At 46.1% G+C, this 16319-nt stretch overlaps 2 protein-coding genes across 2 annotated transcripts in view; both read right to left on the bottom strand.

The window, feature by feature from the left end:
- LOC119103926 (murinoglobulin-2) overlaps window positions 1–8764 on the bottom strand; it is an 88717-nt gene extending 79953 nt beyond the window's left edge. The window contains exons 1-2 of the mRNA XM_037227628.1: window positions 8662–8764; window positions 4956–5043 (exon numbers count right to left, since the gene is read on the bottom strand). Coding sequence (XP_037083523.1) covers window positions 4956–5043; window positions 8662–8696 — 123 coding nt within the window. The 5' untranslated portion in view covers window positions 8697–8764. The remainder of the gene's footprint in view (window positions 1–4955; window positions 5044–8661) is intronic.
- A 260-nt stretch (window positions 8765–9024) lies between these two features.
- Window positions 9025–16319, bottom strand: part of LOC119103189 (pregnancy zone protein-like) — a 27195-nt gene continuing 19900 nt past the window's right edge. Inside the window, exons 8-10 of the mRNA XM_037226633.1 lie at window positions 10721–10900; window positions 10195–10312; window positions 9025–9110 (exon numbers count right to left, since the gene is read on the bottom strand). Coding sequence (XP_037082528.1) covers window positions 9025–9110; window positions 10195–10312; window positions 10721–10900 — 384 coding nt within the window. The remainder of the gene's footprint in view (window positions 9111–10194; window positions 10313–10720; window positions 10901–16319) is intronic.

Here is a 16319-nt window from a genome sequence, read left to right as displayed (position 1 = left end):
GCCCTATTTCTTGGTGCGTTGTATTGATTGGGCCTATGGTGCTCAGCCGAGACAAGTTCGTCATTGTAACATAAGTAACATAATGATATCGAGAATCGAAATGTTGAAATGGTCACTTTCAGTAACATCTTAGTGAAAATGTTCAGTTGATTTAAAAATGTACATTTATGTATGAGGTTAAATGTAAATTTTCATCAGAAATCAAGTTGAAATCAAGTTATCAATGAAACATGCTTCAAGTGTTAACTGAAAGGGAAGGTTTAATTTCTAAGTTTAGCGCCATTTTTGACTTTAAAAAACAGATGTAGAGTCTAGATGATTTACTTTTGATTTTCATCCTACGATATGAGATAGCGTAATGATGCTAATTTACAGAGGTTACACGGAAAGTCGGTGGTATGTGAAAGATGAAACCCAATGACTGCACGCAGTGAACCAGTTCATATATCAGGCAGGCATTTTCCCGCAAGTTTATGTGCTGCGGTGGCGTCGTGTAAGAGTGCACGTAAAGACATTCATCCTACGGCACTTTCAAGATCTGGTCTAGCACAGCTTACCTGGTCCAGATCCAACCCACACGCCAATCCACTTTTCACATAGTTTTCACTGCAATCCAGTCCGGTCCGCCATACTAGAAACATTTGTGATATCAACCCGTGCATCCACATTAAAATATTTTGAAAACTGTTAACAGCAGCTTGGCCGCTCCGGGTACTTTAAAATTCCAAACTTTTTTGACGTCCAGTGGGAAAAATGTTTTGGAAAAAATGGACCACGAATTTCCATTGGCCAATGGGCGCTAACTAAACACACCTAGCTGCCTGTTCAGAATGCAATTTTACATGGAAGTAAGAACAAACAAGACTCATCATGATATTTCTCACTCCAAAACTATTTTGGCCGACGTTTTAGAATTGTCAGCACACCACAGGGGCCAAAACCACTCATGGTTTAAATACCCTAAAGGTGTGAGGGTATGATCTAACATTTTCAGACTCCAGGTTAGGCGCAACATACCTACACATGCCACTACGCAGTTTCAGCGGCACCCATTTCACAAGCACAGGACGGCGCTCACCTTGTACGCCTTCTGAATAACTACAACGCCCATCTCACCTCATATATGACACTTCAAATGTATATCCATTCTGTTCCACGTTAAATGATCAAAACTCAACTGCAACCATTATTTCATGCTAGATTACCGACTGCGTTGACATCATAACCAACGTTTGCAGCTTTTCACTGCCAGCGGCACCTACTCTTTCATGCAGGGAATGCAAAAATGTGTCTTTTCGAATAATAGGTCAGTGACCTAATCAGATATGTAATACGCCGATCAAGGATGGCTGTTGTGGTTGCTGTCACTCAGAAATTCGAAATGAGCTCCAAAAACCACGTCATCCAGCAAAAACGCAGGCTGGTTTAAATCTTGTCTGACCTGCATACCTGACCCTAGGTCAAAAGGAACTTGCTGTAATCCCAACTTCATTTATTGAATTGCTTAAGGACCTATTTCAGAGATGTATGACTACGCCTACTTCACCGTTGTCACATCATATGTAACGATTCCTAGACACTGCCTTCGCTGACCGCCACTGCCAATTTTGACATGCTTTAGGTTAGCGATCTCACAAGGTGCATCTAATCTTGGGTGTAAAAAGATCCAATATTCAGTTGCCTGCAGCTTTGCAAGATTCGCACCGTTTGGAAACAATTGCGTAAAAATCTTCGAAGGGGGTCAAATTGACACCCGTCTCACCCGAGCACGTGCTATTATCATATTACTATCATTGCACTGCCGGTAGACCGAAAACATCTTAACATGAGTGCAAAGTTCCACACTCGAGGCGCAGCTTGCTCCAAAATATCAGCCGGCAGCCCAGCCCGCCCCGCCCTGCTGGCGATCCAGCCCACAAAAGCCCACTGCGCTTCAGTGCTTACGTGCCATTAACCCACAGGTAATGCGTTATCGCATGTGCATTGCACATTGCCACATCTTGTCTTTTCACTCTATTTTTATACCAACACGTTGAAATGTACATACAATGGCATGTCAGTGTCACCTATTTAACAGCATTGCTTGGCATTGATGTTGCTTTAACACCATTGATGTCTAGAAGAACAGTGGTCAAGGTACGTAGGCAAAGGAAGTACTATGACGCCAAAGTAGATCTTAAACGCTGTGATACAGTTCTGACGTGAAAAAGGAAGAAAGAGGATGTAATTTAATTTGTCATTTGAATGTACCTGAGATCTTGCGTCTCTACATCTACATAAGTGGGCCAAGGGCACTATCTCCTAAAATAACATGCATCAACCGATAGCATTACAACGATAGAACTGAAATGTTTGATTTTCAAACCATGGGATGTCTCCTCAGTTGATCATTGTTCGTAAGCTTAAACGTCATTCGAATGTGTCACAAATACCTCAATAGCATGACACACATTCAAGAATCAGAGACAGTCTCTTGCATGGCGTTGATTTTCTTCATTGAATATATCATGGTAAAACACCAAATAAACGCTTCATGGTAGCTTTGCAATGATCCGCATTTCCCTCTGACCACTATCCACTTTTCATCCCACAACAGCCGCCGTGCCGTTTGTGTGGTGCTGCGTGAAAGTAAGAACTGCAATAACATTTTGTCTACGCATATTTGCATCTCCATCGACATAATTGACACCTATTAATGTCTCCTAAAACCGTTAAGCATCGTTAGACACTGCACCAAAATTTTCATCGCAATACACAGTTGTAAACATAATCTCCTGAAACTTTTCCACGCTTCACATGGCTTGCTACCTGCAACTTTTAATCCTTAACAACTGTTTCAGTAAAGTCATAGGTTACGTAAGCTGTTGAGTGTATTTGCGTGAAACATTATTCGTATGCCTAAGACAATAATCAACAGAATGTTCCACATTTGAAATGTTGAGATAAACAGCAGACTAGCATCTCACTTGTAACCAATGGTGTGCTCTTAAAAGGAGTGTTCCACATTTCTGTTGGGTTTGAGCTGAGATAGCCGTCTTGAAGATCTTTCGGTGAAGACTACAACTATATCTTTCTTAAAACTAAGCCTCTCTAGTTTCTGAGCTACACGCATGCGGAAATAGGACTAATTTGTCGTGGGGCATTTTAAGGTCACCTTAGTGTTCATGACGCCAAAATAACGCAATTCAGATTCTGCCATGCCCCAACCCGTGCGTTGACCACATGCGTTGAACGACTTGACAACTACAACTTGTGTTGGCCGTGGTCGCCGCATGGCCAATGGAGTGGAATGAGTTCAGTGACGTTATTATGGTGTTGGTGCCAACTGACGGCTGTTATGCTTGGAAACCGTGTTTTCGCCAACCAATCAAACGCCAGATTTGAGCGACTCGACAGCCATATCTTTGTTAGCCTTGATCGCTGCACGACCAATGGAACGGTAGAACTTGAATGCCGTCATAAAAGTGTCATGGATGCCTCAGTGGCCTTAAACTAGTCTCGCCAAAATAGTCTGCACATCTTCGCGGGTGTGTCGCCCACAAACTAGAACGGTTTAGTTCCTAGGAAGGGCAGGGTGTGAACTGCACCAAACGATCTTATAGATGGCTATTTTAAATACAAATTCCGCACAGATATTGAGCACTTCCTTCAAATAGCTCTATTTCATGTAGAATATCAGGAGAATGGAGACATATCCAATCAGTTGACTGATACTACTGGTGGTCGTTCCGACAGTCATGCAACCGAAATACCAATGCATCTATTCCATCATTCTCCTGGCTATTCCACGAGGAATAGGGCTATCAATACTGCATTATCGGAGTCATGTGTTCATGAAAGTTGCTCTTACAAAGCTGTAGTTACAAATATTAGAAGAGATGAAGAACAAATATAACAACTCAAAACACATGGTGAAAACTGGTAACAGATGGACAATGGGAGAAACTCGTAGTCAGACAACCTTATACCGGATCGTAAGGGAGCAGGAGAGAGGAGAGGATGAGGAGAGAGAGAGAGAGGAGAGAGAGAGAGAGAGAAGAGAGAGAGAGAGGAGAGAGAGAGAGAGGAGAGAGAGAGAGAGAGAGAGAAGAGGAGAGGAGAGAGAGAGAGAGAGAGAGAGAGAGAAAGAGAGAGGAGAGAGGTTATTCACCCATCTTTCCTGACGCTCCATGAACTGATTAGGGAAAAAGTTATGAAATTGCTGTCGTTAGATAGAAGGAAGCGGCGAACCCCGGGCATTCCACAACGGCGGCGAACGTGGCCTCTGAGTTGTCACGAGCTACCCTACAAGTGTCACTACCTCTACAGTGATTCGGTCCATGCATGTGTGCGTAACAAAACATATCTTGTCGGAGGTGCAGAGCACGCGTTGCGCGCATGGTGAGACAGGAATATAGAGGGGTGGCAATTGGTACAGTGTCTAAAGTAATGGATTTACATGATAATGTTTGGTATTGTGTATCACTTTTTGAACATGCATAGCTTTTTGATTGCTGCTTCTTGCACGGTAAACCTCAATTTTGCAGAATGTGTAGTTTTTCTGCGTTACTTTCTTTTTTATTTCATTAATGCGTGGTATGTTATTGAACATTTCAAATTGCTTCAATATGTATGTTTTATTGTTGTTAATATATATTGTTGAGCATTTCGAAATGCTTCAATATGTATGAAAGATAATACACAATCGAGATGCTAGCACTCAAAAAAATTTGCTGTGAATATATTGTTCGTATAATACGTATACTTAAAAAAAACTTTTGCTTAGAACTAATCGGTCAGCAAAATTAAGGCGTAATTTATTGACCATTTTGAAGTGGAAAACACCTCGCAGAGCATCTTTGTCAACAAAGCTATTAGTTGTCTCCAAGCGTTTCCACATGGTTGAAACTGAAACGAATAGTTGAGAAGGCACCAGACACAATTGAAATTGAGCACGCTATCGATATTTTACTTACATCATATGCTTTGATGGCGTCGTCCTCTTCTACTATATAGTAGTGCGGCCGATATCGTCTTGGAAATATTGAATTTTTACGACCTGGCCTGAAAATGGGAAAAACTTGTAACTTCCTCCAGCATGATTAAACACGCTTATCTTGCATAAGAGTTGCTTTTAGAAAATTAAAATGTGTTTCTGTGCCCATGCATTCTTTCAAGCATTAGTTACCTCACCCTGAACGGCGGATGCATAAATGACTGGTCCGCAAATAAAAACATGATTCAGCACGAAACGATGCGTGAGCACACGCAGCAGTCGGGTCATTGTCCTCATCAAGCTTCAGCACAAAACCAAGAGTAGTGTTTGCGTAAGACGGAGCTTACATTTTAACTAACGTCGCTTTGTTCCGTACTTTTTTCTTTTGCATCCCTTCCTCAACTGTCACATTTTCACCGTGGATTGAAACAAAAAACACCGTCAAAGTTAACATACCACTAACGGTGCAACGACGACCGGAGAGGCAGCCCCCTGCTCCAGACCCCTTCCCAGCAGGGCAGAGGCAGCCACCCCAGCCGCAGCGAAATAGAACTCTGCCGGCTCAGAGAGATGAAGCCCACACACTACACCGAGGCCGGTGCACATCAGAGCGCCGATAGCCAGCCAACACCCTGGTGTTCAGATGTGCACCGGGAGCATGCATACCACCGCCGCGGAGCTGGGCTCCGGTGAGTCGCGGGAGCACCTGGCTACGGCTGATAGGTCGGTGGCGGGAAAGCGTGACGTCATAAGTCGGCCAGGCGACAGGCGAAACCCGGCAATACTCCGAAGGCCAGCTCAGTACGCCGGGGCCAACGAAGGGATCCACGTCAGGACGACTCGCCGCAGGGGAGCCGGGAGGCGGTCCCGGAAGACCTCTGTCTTCGGTTGGCGGAACCGTCACGTGAAGGCAAATCATGAATCAAGGGAGGGGCGAAAGACAGAGTGAATCAGAGAGAGGATGGAGCTGGCTCGGCGAGTGCCGGGGCAGTCCTGTACGCACTCACAGGAGGGGGAAATTTCACGGGTTTCATTGGTGGGGGGGGGGGGGGGAGGGAAGGAGCATAAGCCGCTATCTACCAGAGGCATCTTCGTCGATTCGGCCCACTTTATTCTAGTCATGAATTAGACTTGCTACAAGAAAGGCCTTAAGTTCTTGGTTTTTCGTGCTAATTCTGCGCTATAACGCGGTGTTGTAGTAGCATTCCTTCATTGTCGCGGAAAATACCAGGTAACAATTTTTAATCTTGTCTTGGTTCGAGGACCAGTTAGTTGCTGGAAACAAACCCTCCACTTTTTGGACACAGCATCTTCCTCTCATGGTGGATACCGAACGTGGCTTCAAATGATTCTGCTTCGAGGCTGCTCATGGAGACTGCTGAAAGGCAGCCATTTTTAGTAGCTGTTCAGCTTCTCCCGAAGATACCAACCACTGTGGCTAAAGAAGATGCTTCATTGAATGGTGTAATGTCAGTGCTACAGGACTGTCGAAAGTTCATTGTCCCACTGTTTTGCTTGTAACCACAACGCTTTGCAGAGGGGGGTGAATCCAGAGGGGCCGTTGAACCGACCCCCATAGGGCATTCATGTGATGTTTTGGTATCCTTTCGTAACACTAAAAACTCATGGGTAAGGGGAGTTCCAAATCCTTCATTGCGGAACCACATGTTCGTTATTTTTAAGAGCCACCAAATCTCAGGGACATTGGATCTCATGATTGGAAACAGTCCCAAATATACATGCTTTGGAAGCACCAATTTCCAGGGGCACCACAATATCCGTGCTGTGTACAACTGAAAAGATCCTGGATCGACTCATTCGGCAAAAGAGCAGCAAAGCTTTCATTCCGGGCGCCACAACCTCTATTTTTTTTTTAGGAGGAACTAACCCAAAGAGCGCAAGAACGGGCCCCAAGATCTTCAGTTTCTTGGGGCACCAAATTTCACGGTCACAACAGTAGTTGTGCTGCTCGCCTCATACGCCAACTAACCTCAGAGGAAAGTGCATTGTCTGTGCCGCTTCACTTGCCGAAATCCTGGATCGGCCCATTCATCGAAGGGACGCCAAAAGCTCCGCGGATGGATCGCGAAAAGTTGTTTGGGCAATTGTCCTCGTCTGCCATGCATGTAAGTTTGCGCACGTTTCGGCCACTTGCCTCTGCGGCCGTCGTCAGGTGTTATGGGGTCCTGAGAAGGACTGGATGGCATCAGCCATGTTTGCGTCACAATCCGACCTCTGTCCCTGGAATTTCTGGGATGCGAACCTGGGTCTTTGTTGAGGGTCCAGTGCTCTACCAACTGAGCTGAGCAGAGGGGACTCCCGCCCCTTGAAGGACTGTTCTAGTTAAGCTTGAATTTTTATATACTTCTAAAAGCATGTAGCATTGGATCCTCTATTAGCTTCTGGAATTCCTTTCCGTCAGTGAAGTTTCACAAAAATCAAACATAGCTGACCTCTCAGATAAAAGGCGAAATCTGTTTTTTGAAACTGAAACTGTGAAACTGTGTAATCTGAAACGTCTTTTTTTGGGGGGGGGACTTTTGAGATTGGACTCCCTGCTGCCTTTCCTCCAACAGGAAACTTACTTACTGCGGTACCCCTCTCTGATCATGACTGGCTGCGCCCGTAGTCACAGTCCAGATCAGTGCAGCCAATGGGGATGGATTTGTCGACCCTTTCGCCCGGATTTTTCCATTTTAGTCTCCGCAAAAAAATTTGAAAACAAATGCACACTTGACATTTGAAGATCCACACAATAAGATCAATCACCAATGAGAAGATAAATATGTAAGGCGATAAACAGCAGCAATTAAATATGTTCATCATAGAAACGATAGAACAAAACACCAGTACAAGCCATAAGGCAGGGCTGAAGTGTCAGTAAGGCAAATTCTCGGCGATGACGTGGGCGTGCAGCCGGATACACACATACAAAGGCTTCACACGTAAATCAGTCCTTCCAATTCCGAGTCACCACAAGAGGTGGCTCTTCATCGAAGCAATGATATATTGCACTTAACTTTCGCGAAGACATTAGGGTTGGGCCCTAACCGGTTGACGGGATGTGGTGATCGTTCTGTGATGACCCGCAGTGACCCTTCATTCGACGCCCGGTACCAAGAATGGGGATCTGCATTCGAAGCTGCAGTATGCATGCGCACGTGATCTTTTGTGTATCTCCTCTTTAAACGAGCTTTATCCCCATGTCACCTTTGCGTGGGAAGGTTTTGTGCGACCTGCGACGTCCAAACTTTGGCCATACGAATATCTCTACGTTCGAATACTCTTTGTACACACTTTTTCAGGTGAAACTGTTACCTGATGAACGTTATTATATCCAAACTTTTTATAGCACATATTATTGACGTTATGAACCTTATACCCCACGCACTTTGTCCTTATAAATTCTATGGACATGCCTGTTAATTTTACATGTTAACCCTACAGCCGATTCACATGTAAAGTTTTTCGATGCATATTTTTGTGCGCAATCCAAATTCATTATTGTCTCAACCTCCACCGGTAGCCCTACGCACGATGGGATTACTGCATCGTAAACCTCGCCGAAGCCGTTGAGACGGTGCAGCGTCAACTGTACAGCATCCCTCAGAACAGGGCAGGGTTCACCCGTTCACCTATCGTACCCCTGACTGACTTCGTCCCGGCGCCTGTCAAGCTCATCGTACTTGAGTGAGGTGCTTAGAGGTCCAGAGAAAGGCATCCAGGCATGGCGTGGACTTGCGCTTGCAGTAGACGTTGGGGCTCTCGATGAGGCTCGGGTAGCTGCCAGCGCTGATAATGAATTGGCGCAGCTTCGCAAATACGCTGTCCGCCGTCAGCTTGTTGGCGCTGCTCAGGAGCTCCACACTGCGGTCCAGCGCCGCTGCGGGCGGCAGTGGAACGATTAGCGGGCCTGAAGGTGCCGGCTGATTCAGCAGTCACTGGGGCAGCCGCAGGTGTCAGCCGACCCAGCAGTCACTGGGGCAGCCGGAGGTGCCGGCTGACCCAGCAGTCACTGGGGCAGCTGCAAGTGCAGGCTGACCCAGCAGTCACTGGGGCAGCTGCAGGTGCCGGCTGACCCAGCAGTCACTGGGGCAGCTGTAGGTGCCGGCTGACCCAGCAGTCACTGGGGCAGCTGCAGGTGCCGGCTGACCCAGCAGTCACTGGGGCAGCTGCAAGTGCCGGCTGACCCAGCAGTCACTGGGACAGCTGCAGGTGCCGGCTGACCCAGCAGTCACTGGGGCAGCTGGAAGTGCAGGCTGACCCAGCAGTCACTGGGACAGCTGCAGGTGCCGGCTGACCCAGCAGTCACTGGGGCAGCTGCAGGTGCAGGCTGACCCAGCAGTCACTGGGGCAGCTGCAGGTGCCGGCTGACCCGGCAGTCACTGGGGCAGCAGCTCGGAGAGTGGAAGCTTTGATAGGTACCATTTGCATGGAATAACGTCTTTTGCATATGACTAATCTCACATTTAAGAATTTGCAACGGACGAAATGTCATGTTAAAGCAAAACTGTGTCATTTTTGCGTACGAGTAACGACGGGTACAAGTTTGTAAAGTAGAAAATGTTATGGTATAGTACGAGTGTCAGGCAAGCCTCCTTGCGGTAGAAGTACCATGCCATGCATGTAATATGCACTGGGGCATTGCAGTAGAAGTACCATGTCATCACTGGGGCTTTGCAGTACAAATACCGTGCCATCACTTGGGTTTTGCGGTAGAAGTACAATGCTATCACTGGGGCTTTGCGACCCACTGAACTGAGGCTTGACAAAGAGAGGCATAGCCTGTCTTCACCCGACAGGAGGGGCGGGTACCCCGGGCATCAGAGCCGCGCCTCTGGCAGTAGATAATGCCACGTAGAAACAATGACTGTAAACGTTCTTGCGGTAACATAATGACGAGTGTAACATTTGAAGTGAAAATTTTAGCATGTAGCACTAATGCCGCTTATAGGCATCGGTAAAATAAGTAATTTCGCGTTTAGATCAACACTGCGTATATTTATTTTTGGTGAAAGGGATGGCGCATACACGGTTTTGAAACACGATTTTTGTTGTGCGGCACAGGTCACGCGTAAGTATTGGTAGAAGAATCAATGACGCGCTTAAGTAAATGCTGTACTAGTTCTGCATCAGAAGTAATGACGGGTATATAACAAGTTTTTAAGCATGATTTTTGTGTGTAGCACCGATATCATTGAACACAAATAATGGCCTACCTGACACCGACCTGATCATATACTTACAGACGCCACAGAGCGAGTTGGGCGCGCCGCGCACAGTAAATGTGGCCGTTTCCCCTGGCTTCACCCGCTTCTTGTTCCATGACACGCTGACCTGGAACAGGGCAGAGGTCACTGGTAGATTAACACGCTTTGACACAGCTGATCTCCCCACCGAGTCACACCACCGGGGCAGGCAGCCATTAGCGCTGGAAGATAGCAACATGGTAGAAGCGTGACGCTGGAGCTAGTGACCACCGTAAAGACCGAAGGGGTGTCAAGGCCGAGTAGTGGTGCGCCACCGGTGGACAGTGGTCATAAGAGGAACGGCAGGCGCTGCGATACCGTGACTTGAGAGAGGGCTGTGATCAACGACGTGGAAGTCAAAGGATTTCAGCATGAAACGAATGCCATTCTTGAGTTACTCACTTCTATTTACAGCAGCCAGCCTGTGAACAGTATACTCATGGAAATAAATGATTCATTCATCGGTGAAGAACACTGACGAAAAGCTACTACGTACCTTGTTTTGGAAGCAGTTGGCTACTTTGAAGGCCTTGGAGTCCGACACGATTTCGCCCAGGGAGTTGACGAAGTAGACAAGAACCTTGAAGACCGGTGACACGTCGAAACCCAAAGGGACTCTGATCAGCCCCCAGGAGTCAACGTAGCTCTGACGGATGATCTGGCCGCGCGTCATGATCTGGAACGAAAGGCTCTGCTCACAGTCAAATCTCAACCCCCTCTTAAAGCCCATAATCCCACAGCTCTTCAATCCCTACATCTAAATCGTGGATTTACCCTCGTCTGCACCTTAGAATATATCATGATCTCGGTTGGAAATGCTCAATTTGATTAATCTTCAAATTGCATAATTGTTGTAGAAATTGTAGCATATTGCGGCATGACTTGCGCATAAATGGAGCAAGGTAGGGCCCTACAACCACCTAGCATTGTTCTCGCAGAACACAATATCTCACAACAAGAACTTTGCAAAGTGTGTCAAAGGTTCAGAAATCCTGCAAAAGCGATTTACTGATAAAGGAAGCAAGGTTCTAGGATGGTTCTAGGAAGGTCCTAGGAATCTTCAAGCGCTAGGATCCCTTCTGATGTGCTCACAAGGCTCAAGAGCCCCTTAGGAAAAAATGCGAAAAGCAAGTTGCACTTTGCGACTGCCCCCTGTCGCCATGTCAGCGTAGTCGCGTCTAACGTAAAACCCTGTTGCAAAGCTACATCGGGTTTTAATGCTGCGACTGTTTTGCACTGATAGTTTTTGGATCACTGGTCATGTTAAGAACAGGGTGGTGCAGCCCGCTGATGGTTGCATGCCTGTGATCTAAACCCGGCTGGTCCGCTAAAGTACTCATCCCCGAGTCGCTGGAACACGAGTATGGCACGTTTTACCTCGATCTCCAATATGGCGGGTATGCCATGCGTCGATGATTAATATGCGTGGCGTGGCTAATGGAAAACAATGAGTAGTTTAAGTAGTGTTTCTTGTTGTAGACACCATTGAAGCACGGTATCAACGTCATAAGCATCATAGGTATTGAGATGATAGTCATCGCCAACCTTGGACTTCGGTACATTTGTCTTCAGTGAATTTCGGTACATTTGTCTTCATTTGTCATCTGCTAGGACGTGGCGAATCTCAAAACTGCCGAGGGGATATCACTCCAAAACCTTGGACCTGTTAACAACTAGCGTATTGCTCTGTGTTACACCGGCATCAACAAGCAAAGCAAACATTCAGTCATCTACCACTGTACGATGTACGACCAGCAAGAGAAGCCCTCCCCCGCCCCCCCCCCCCCCTCCCATAATTCAAAGCCGCCGTGCAAGAAATCCTTTAGCTTGATACGGCGGAAGTGTAATAACTTACAACCGTACAGAAGTGTGTCTTGAATTAGATCATGCAGCATGTAGATGTTACTTTTGTCAAGGACTTTCAGTGTGTGGTTCGTAGGATTATACCTAAAACCCAAATTTTACGCATGTAATGTCCATGAATGGATGCTCATAATGTAAAAGTCGTCTTGAAAAGAGGTATGAATCTGATCGAAGCGTTGAAAATCCGATGAAATCTAGGAATATTCTATATCCACAGACTAAAAACGACAACAGGAACATAGGAAGCCTCCAAAAACGCCCAAGTGGTTATAAGAAATGAATTTGCTGCTGTGCACAGCCAACAAGACGTACAATGCAACCAGCACAACCAATATATATATATATATATATATATATATATATATATATATATATATCGAGTGTATTTCATGACTGCGGTGGGGATGGGGATCGTTCAGCTTGAACGCGAACATGACATGTGCATTGATGGAAAGAGGGACGTTTGAAACAGATTTTGATTGCGCCCAAGTTTGGGATTGACGCAGTTGTGTCAATCGATAAGTTGCCTAAGTGATCCTTGATTGACGTCTGCTCAAAAGACGTTCCACATTTGAAGATCTTGAGCAAGGCATCATATGCGATGAAGTGAGATCACTTATAACTGTTGGTATACTTGTTAAGTGGAAAAGACTACTCTGAACAAAGCGATTTCTTTCTTTGGTAAATATGGTCTTCTGTGCGTCATTGTTTGATTGCGTTATCACGTCTTGCAAAACATGGATTGAGAGCCAATTGATTACCGTTATGTGTTTAAATTATATGGTGCGTGGCCTTAATCGTCGCATGCCCAATGAAATGGCAGGTTTTAAATGAGGGTATTATGACGTCATGGATGCCAAGGTGAACTTGAAATACTCTCCCCATTTTTGCGGGCCTGTAGCTCAGAAACTAGAGCGGTTTAGGTCTCCACAAGCGCAGGGCTGTGAACTGCACCGAAAGGTCTTCAGGATGCTTATTTCAGCTCAGACACATACAAATGTAGTACACTCCCTTTAAGATTCCATTATCCGGCATCTTGATATTTTTTTGAAACAGGCCTATTATCCAAAATCGACTTATTCAAATACAGCTATGCTCACTAATGGACTATGCCCAGTTCGCCTCTACGCTTACCATATACGTAAGTTGCCTATTTCCTATGTCGAATGTCCTCCTGACCCTCAAGACGAGGGACCCACTGCATTTCAAGTCGAAAGGAGTCTTCACCGCTTCTATGGACATAAATGAGTTGGATGGAGAGAACCAGATTCTCAGCCTGCTGCTGGCCGTCGATGACCTGATGCCTGCACGCAGTGCCTTCACCTGTAACACAGTTGTGGCCGTGAAACCTCCCAACCTTATAGTTCACGTGATTACACTGGTTACGGGAGACGGAACCAAATCTCTGGAGTGAATGGCCGTCTTGTACCAAAGAAAATTGACCCAAAACAGTAGTTTTGAATCGGATTTTCCCCAAAATGGTTTGCAAACTCTGTCTCCAAACGGTGGTTTTCAATATCACCATCACGAATTCAAAGATGACCAGTTTTGGGCTGTGTGTTCGGCCATAACGCTATGTATTGGAGTGCTGCCATGATTCAAGCACCACAAACATGAAATGGATTCTCATGCACACCACGCGAAGGCTAACAATGGGTGAAATAATTACAGCGTAAACAGATAATAAGCGGTGAAAATAAAGATGAAAGTCATCCAGGAAGTACATAGTTTCTATAAACCGAATTTTTTAAAAATCATCCATCGGCCTGATATGTATGACGGTCAAAGTCCGATCAACCTGGGCGGAACAGCGATATGATATTGAGTTATAGAGGTGTCGATATGTATACGTGTGTAGAGGGGAATGAAGGATATGGACGTGCCATTCAGCTAATTGCCATGTTCACAATAGTATCACAGTTTGAGGGGCATAGCACGCAGCGCGCGTGACACGTACATTCACATTCACATTGACGACACCCGGGTCAAACCCGGGGATCCTGTACTTGATGCGGCCGTTCTTGTCGCTGACGTACGTGCGGCACACCCGCGATCTGCTTTTTTTAGGCGTAATGTTGGTCCAGATGATAGGCAACCGAGCATACGAGGCGCTGACGAGCCGCGCGCGCGGACCGCCAATCCTGCCGGCCACGCGTCACACTGACGTCACAATGACGTCACACGCGTCAGACCGACGTCATGCCTATGACAGACTGGCATCGACGCATATCAGACATTGCAACATGTCGGAATGGCCCAACAATGACGTCACACGGGTGTGGCATTGACGTCAGACCGCCACTTGATGCACCGTACGATCGCCTTGTATGTTTCGCGCTTCTAGCACGCATCGTGTAATAAAGGCATGTGCCGGAAAGGTGTGTGAAAGTGAGCTGTTTGTTCACATCTGAAATAGAAAAGTGTGGAAACGCCTTTTCAGTGTTGAAAACACGAATCACTAATAAGGTGCTGAGCGTACAATGTCGTTCCTCGTCAGTTGAACCCTTCAGCAGCTCATACAGCTGTAAGTTGAGCCGCGCCCGACCGGGGACAGTTGACTTCGCTCCCGTGTTTTTTTCAGTACAGGTCAAATACGAACACTCACATCAAAGCGCAATGCATAGTGCCAATTCAGCTATCAGTTTAGCATCTTTTGTTTAAATCTGAAGTTTTGATATACCAAGATCCGTAACCCACGGCAGGTCAGCCTCTACAAAACTTTGACTGCACTTAACTTGTCGTGAGTCATTTACCTTTGCTCAAACTTGTTATGATAATAGGATATAACGATACCAACAATTTACTTAATTTAGATCTTTGTCCGAAAAAGCGAGGCCACTGACCAGAAGTCAAGTTGATTTTTATATGTTTTCGAAAATATTGCGGATTTGTACTATTTTTGTGTAGTTTTGGTGTTTACAAACGAGGAAAAGAGGACTGGCATAGATGTATACCGATCATATGACCACAGAGCACCTGATCTTGGCTGAGGCCATCACCTGCCTCTAAGGGGACCTTCTGCAGTACACATGCTGAGCTAAAAATGGGTAGTTCTATTACGTACTTTTAGACGCAAGATGTGAATACTCCATTGAGAAAATGTTGTGATCTCACTGTAATGCAAAATGAGATTAAAATAGCCATGTAACAAAATTCAGGGCCATGTGTGAGAGGTCAATCAGGGCCAACGACTACGTTGCCAATAGTGAAGAGTCTGGATGAAGGGGTGCGACGCGCATAACCACCTCCTTGTGGTGTTTACGAAGCTAATGACGTCTAATTTCATAGACCAACCTATCTGTTTTCAGTTTATTAAAAATACATTGACAAACATCGAAGAGACTAGATAATGTAGACAACAGCTCTGCGAACATGAGTCCTTGCCAGGGGCGCAGCCAGGGCCTTGGTAAGGGGGCACAGCTGGACAAAGTGCCCCCTGTTGGTAAAAGGACGCCCAAAAAACCGCCGAATATAACCCATTTGTTATTGAGAACGTGCTTTTCTGTGAGAGAGAGAGAGAGAGAGAGAGAGAGAGAGAGAGAGGAGAGAGAGAGAGAGGAGAGAGAGAGAGAGAGAGAGAGAGAGAGAGAGAGAGAGAGAGAGAGAGAGAGAGAGAGAGAGAGAGAGAGAGAGAGAGAGAGAGAGAGAGAGAGAGAGAGAAGAGGAGAGAGAGAGAGGAGAGAAGAAGAGAGAGAGAGCAGAGAGGAGAAGAGGAGAGAGAGAAGAGAGAGAGAGAGAGAGAGTCAGAGGAGAGATGTAGAGATTGAGAGAGAGGAAGAGAGGAGAGAGAGAAGAGAGAGAGAGAGAGAGAGAGAGCGAGAGAGAGAGAGAGAGAGAGAGAGAGAGAGAGAGAGAGAGAGAGAGAGAGAGAGAGAGAGAGAGAGAGAGAGAGAGAGAGAGAGAGAGAGAGAGAGAGAGAGAGAGAGAGAGAGGAGAGAGAGAGAGAGAGAAGAGAGAGAGAAGGAGAAGGAGAGAGAGAGAGAGAGAGAGAGAGAAGGAGAGAGAGAGAGAGAGAGAGAGAGAGGAGAGAAGAGAGAGAGAGAGAGAGAGAGAGAGAGAAGAGAGAGAGAGAGAGAGAGGAGAGGAGAGAGAGAGAGAGAGAGAGAGAGAGAAGAGAGGAGAGAGAGAGAGGAGAGGAGAGAGAAGAGAGAGGAGAGAGAAGAGAGAGAGAGAGAGAGAGAGAGAGCGAGAGATAGAGAGAGAGAGAGAGAGAGAGAGAGAGAGAGAGAGAG

Source organism: Pollicipes pollicipes, unplaced genomic scaffold, assembly GCF_011947565.3.
Source record: "Pollicipes pollicipes isolate AB1234 unplaced genomic scaffold, Ppol_2.1 Scaffold_5724;HRSCAF=6776_pilon_pilon_pilon, whole genome shotgun sequence".
Classification (NCBI taxonomy): Eukaryota; Metazoa; Arthropoda; class Thecostraca; order Pollicipedomorpha; family Pollicipedidae; genus Pollicipes; species Pollicipes pollicipes.
The sequence above is the reverse complement of the archived record's forward strand: the minus strand, read 5'-3'. Positions and strand labels throughout refer to the sequence as shown.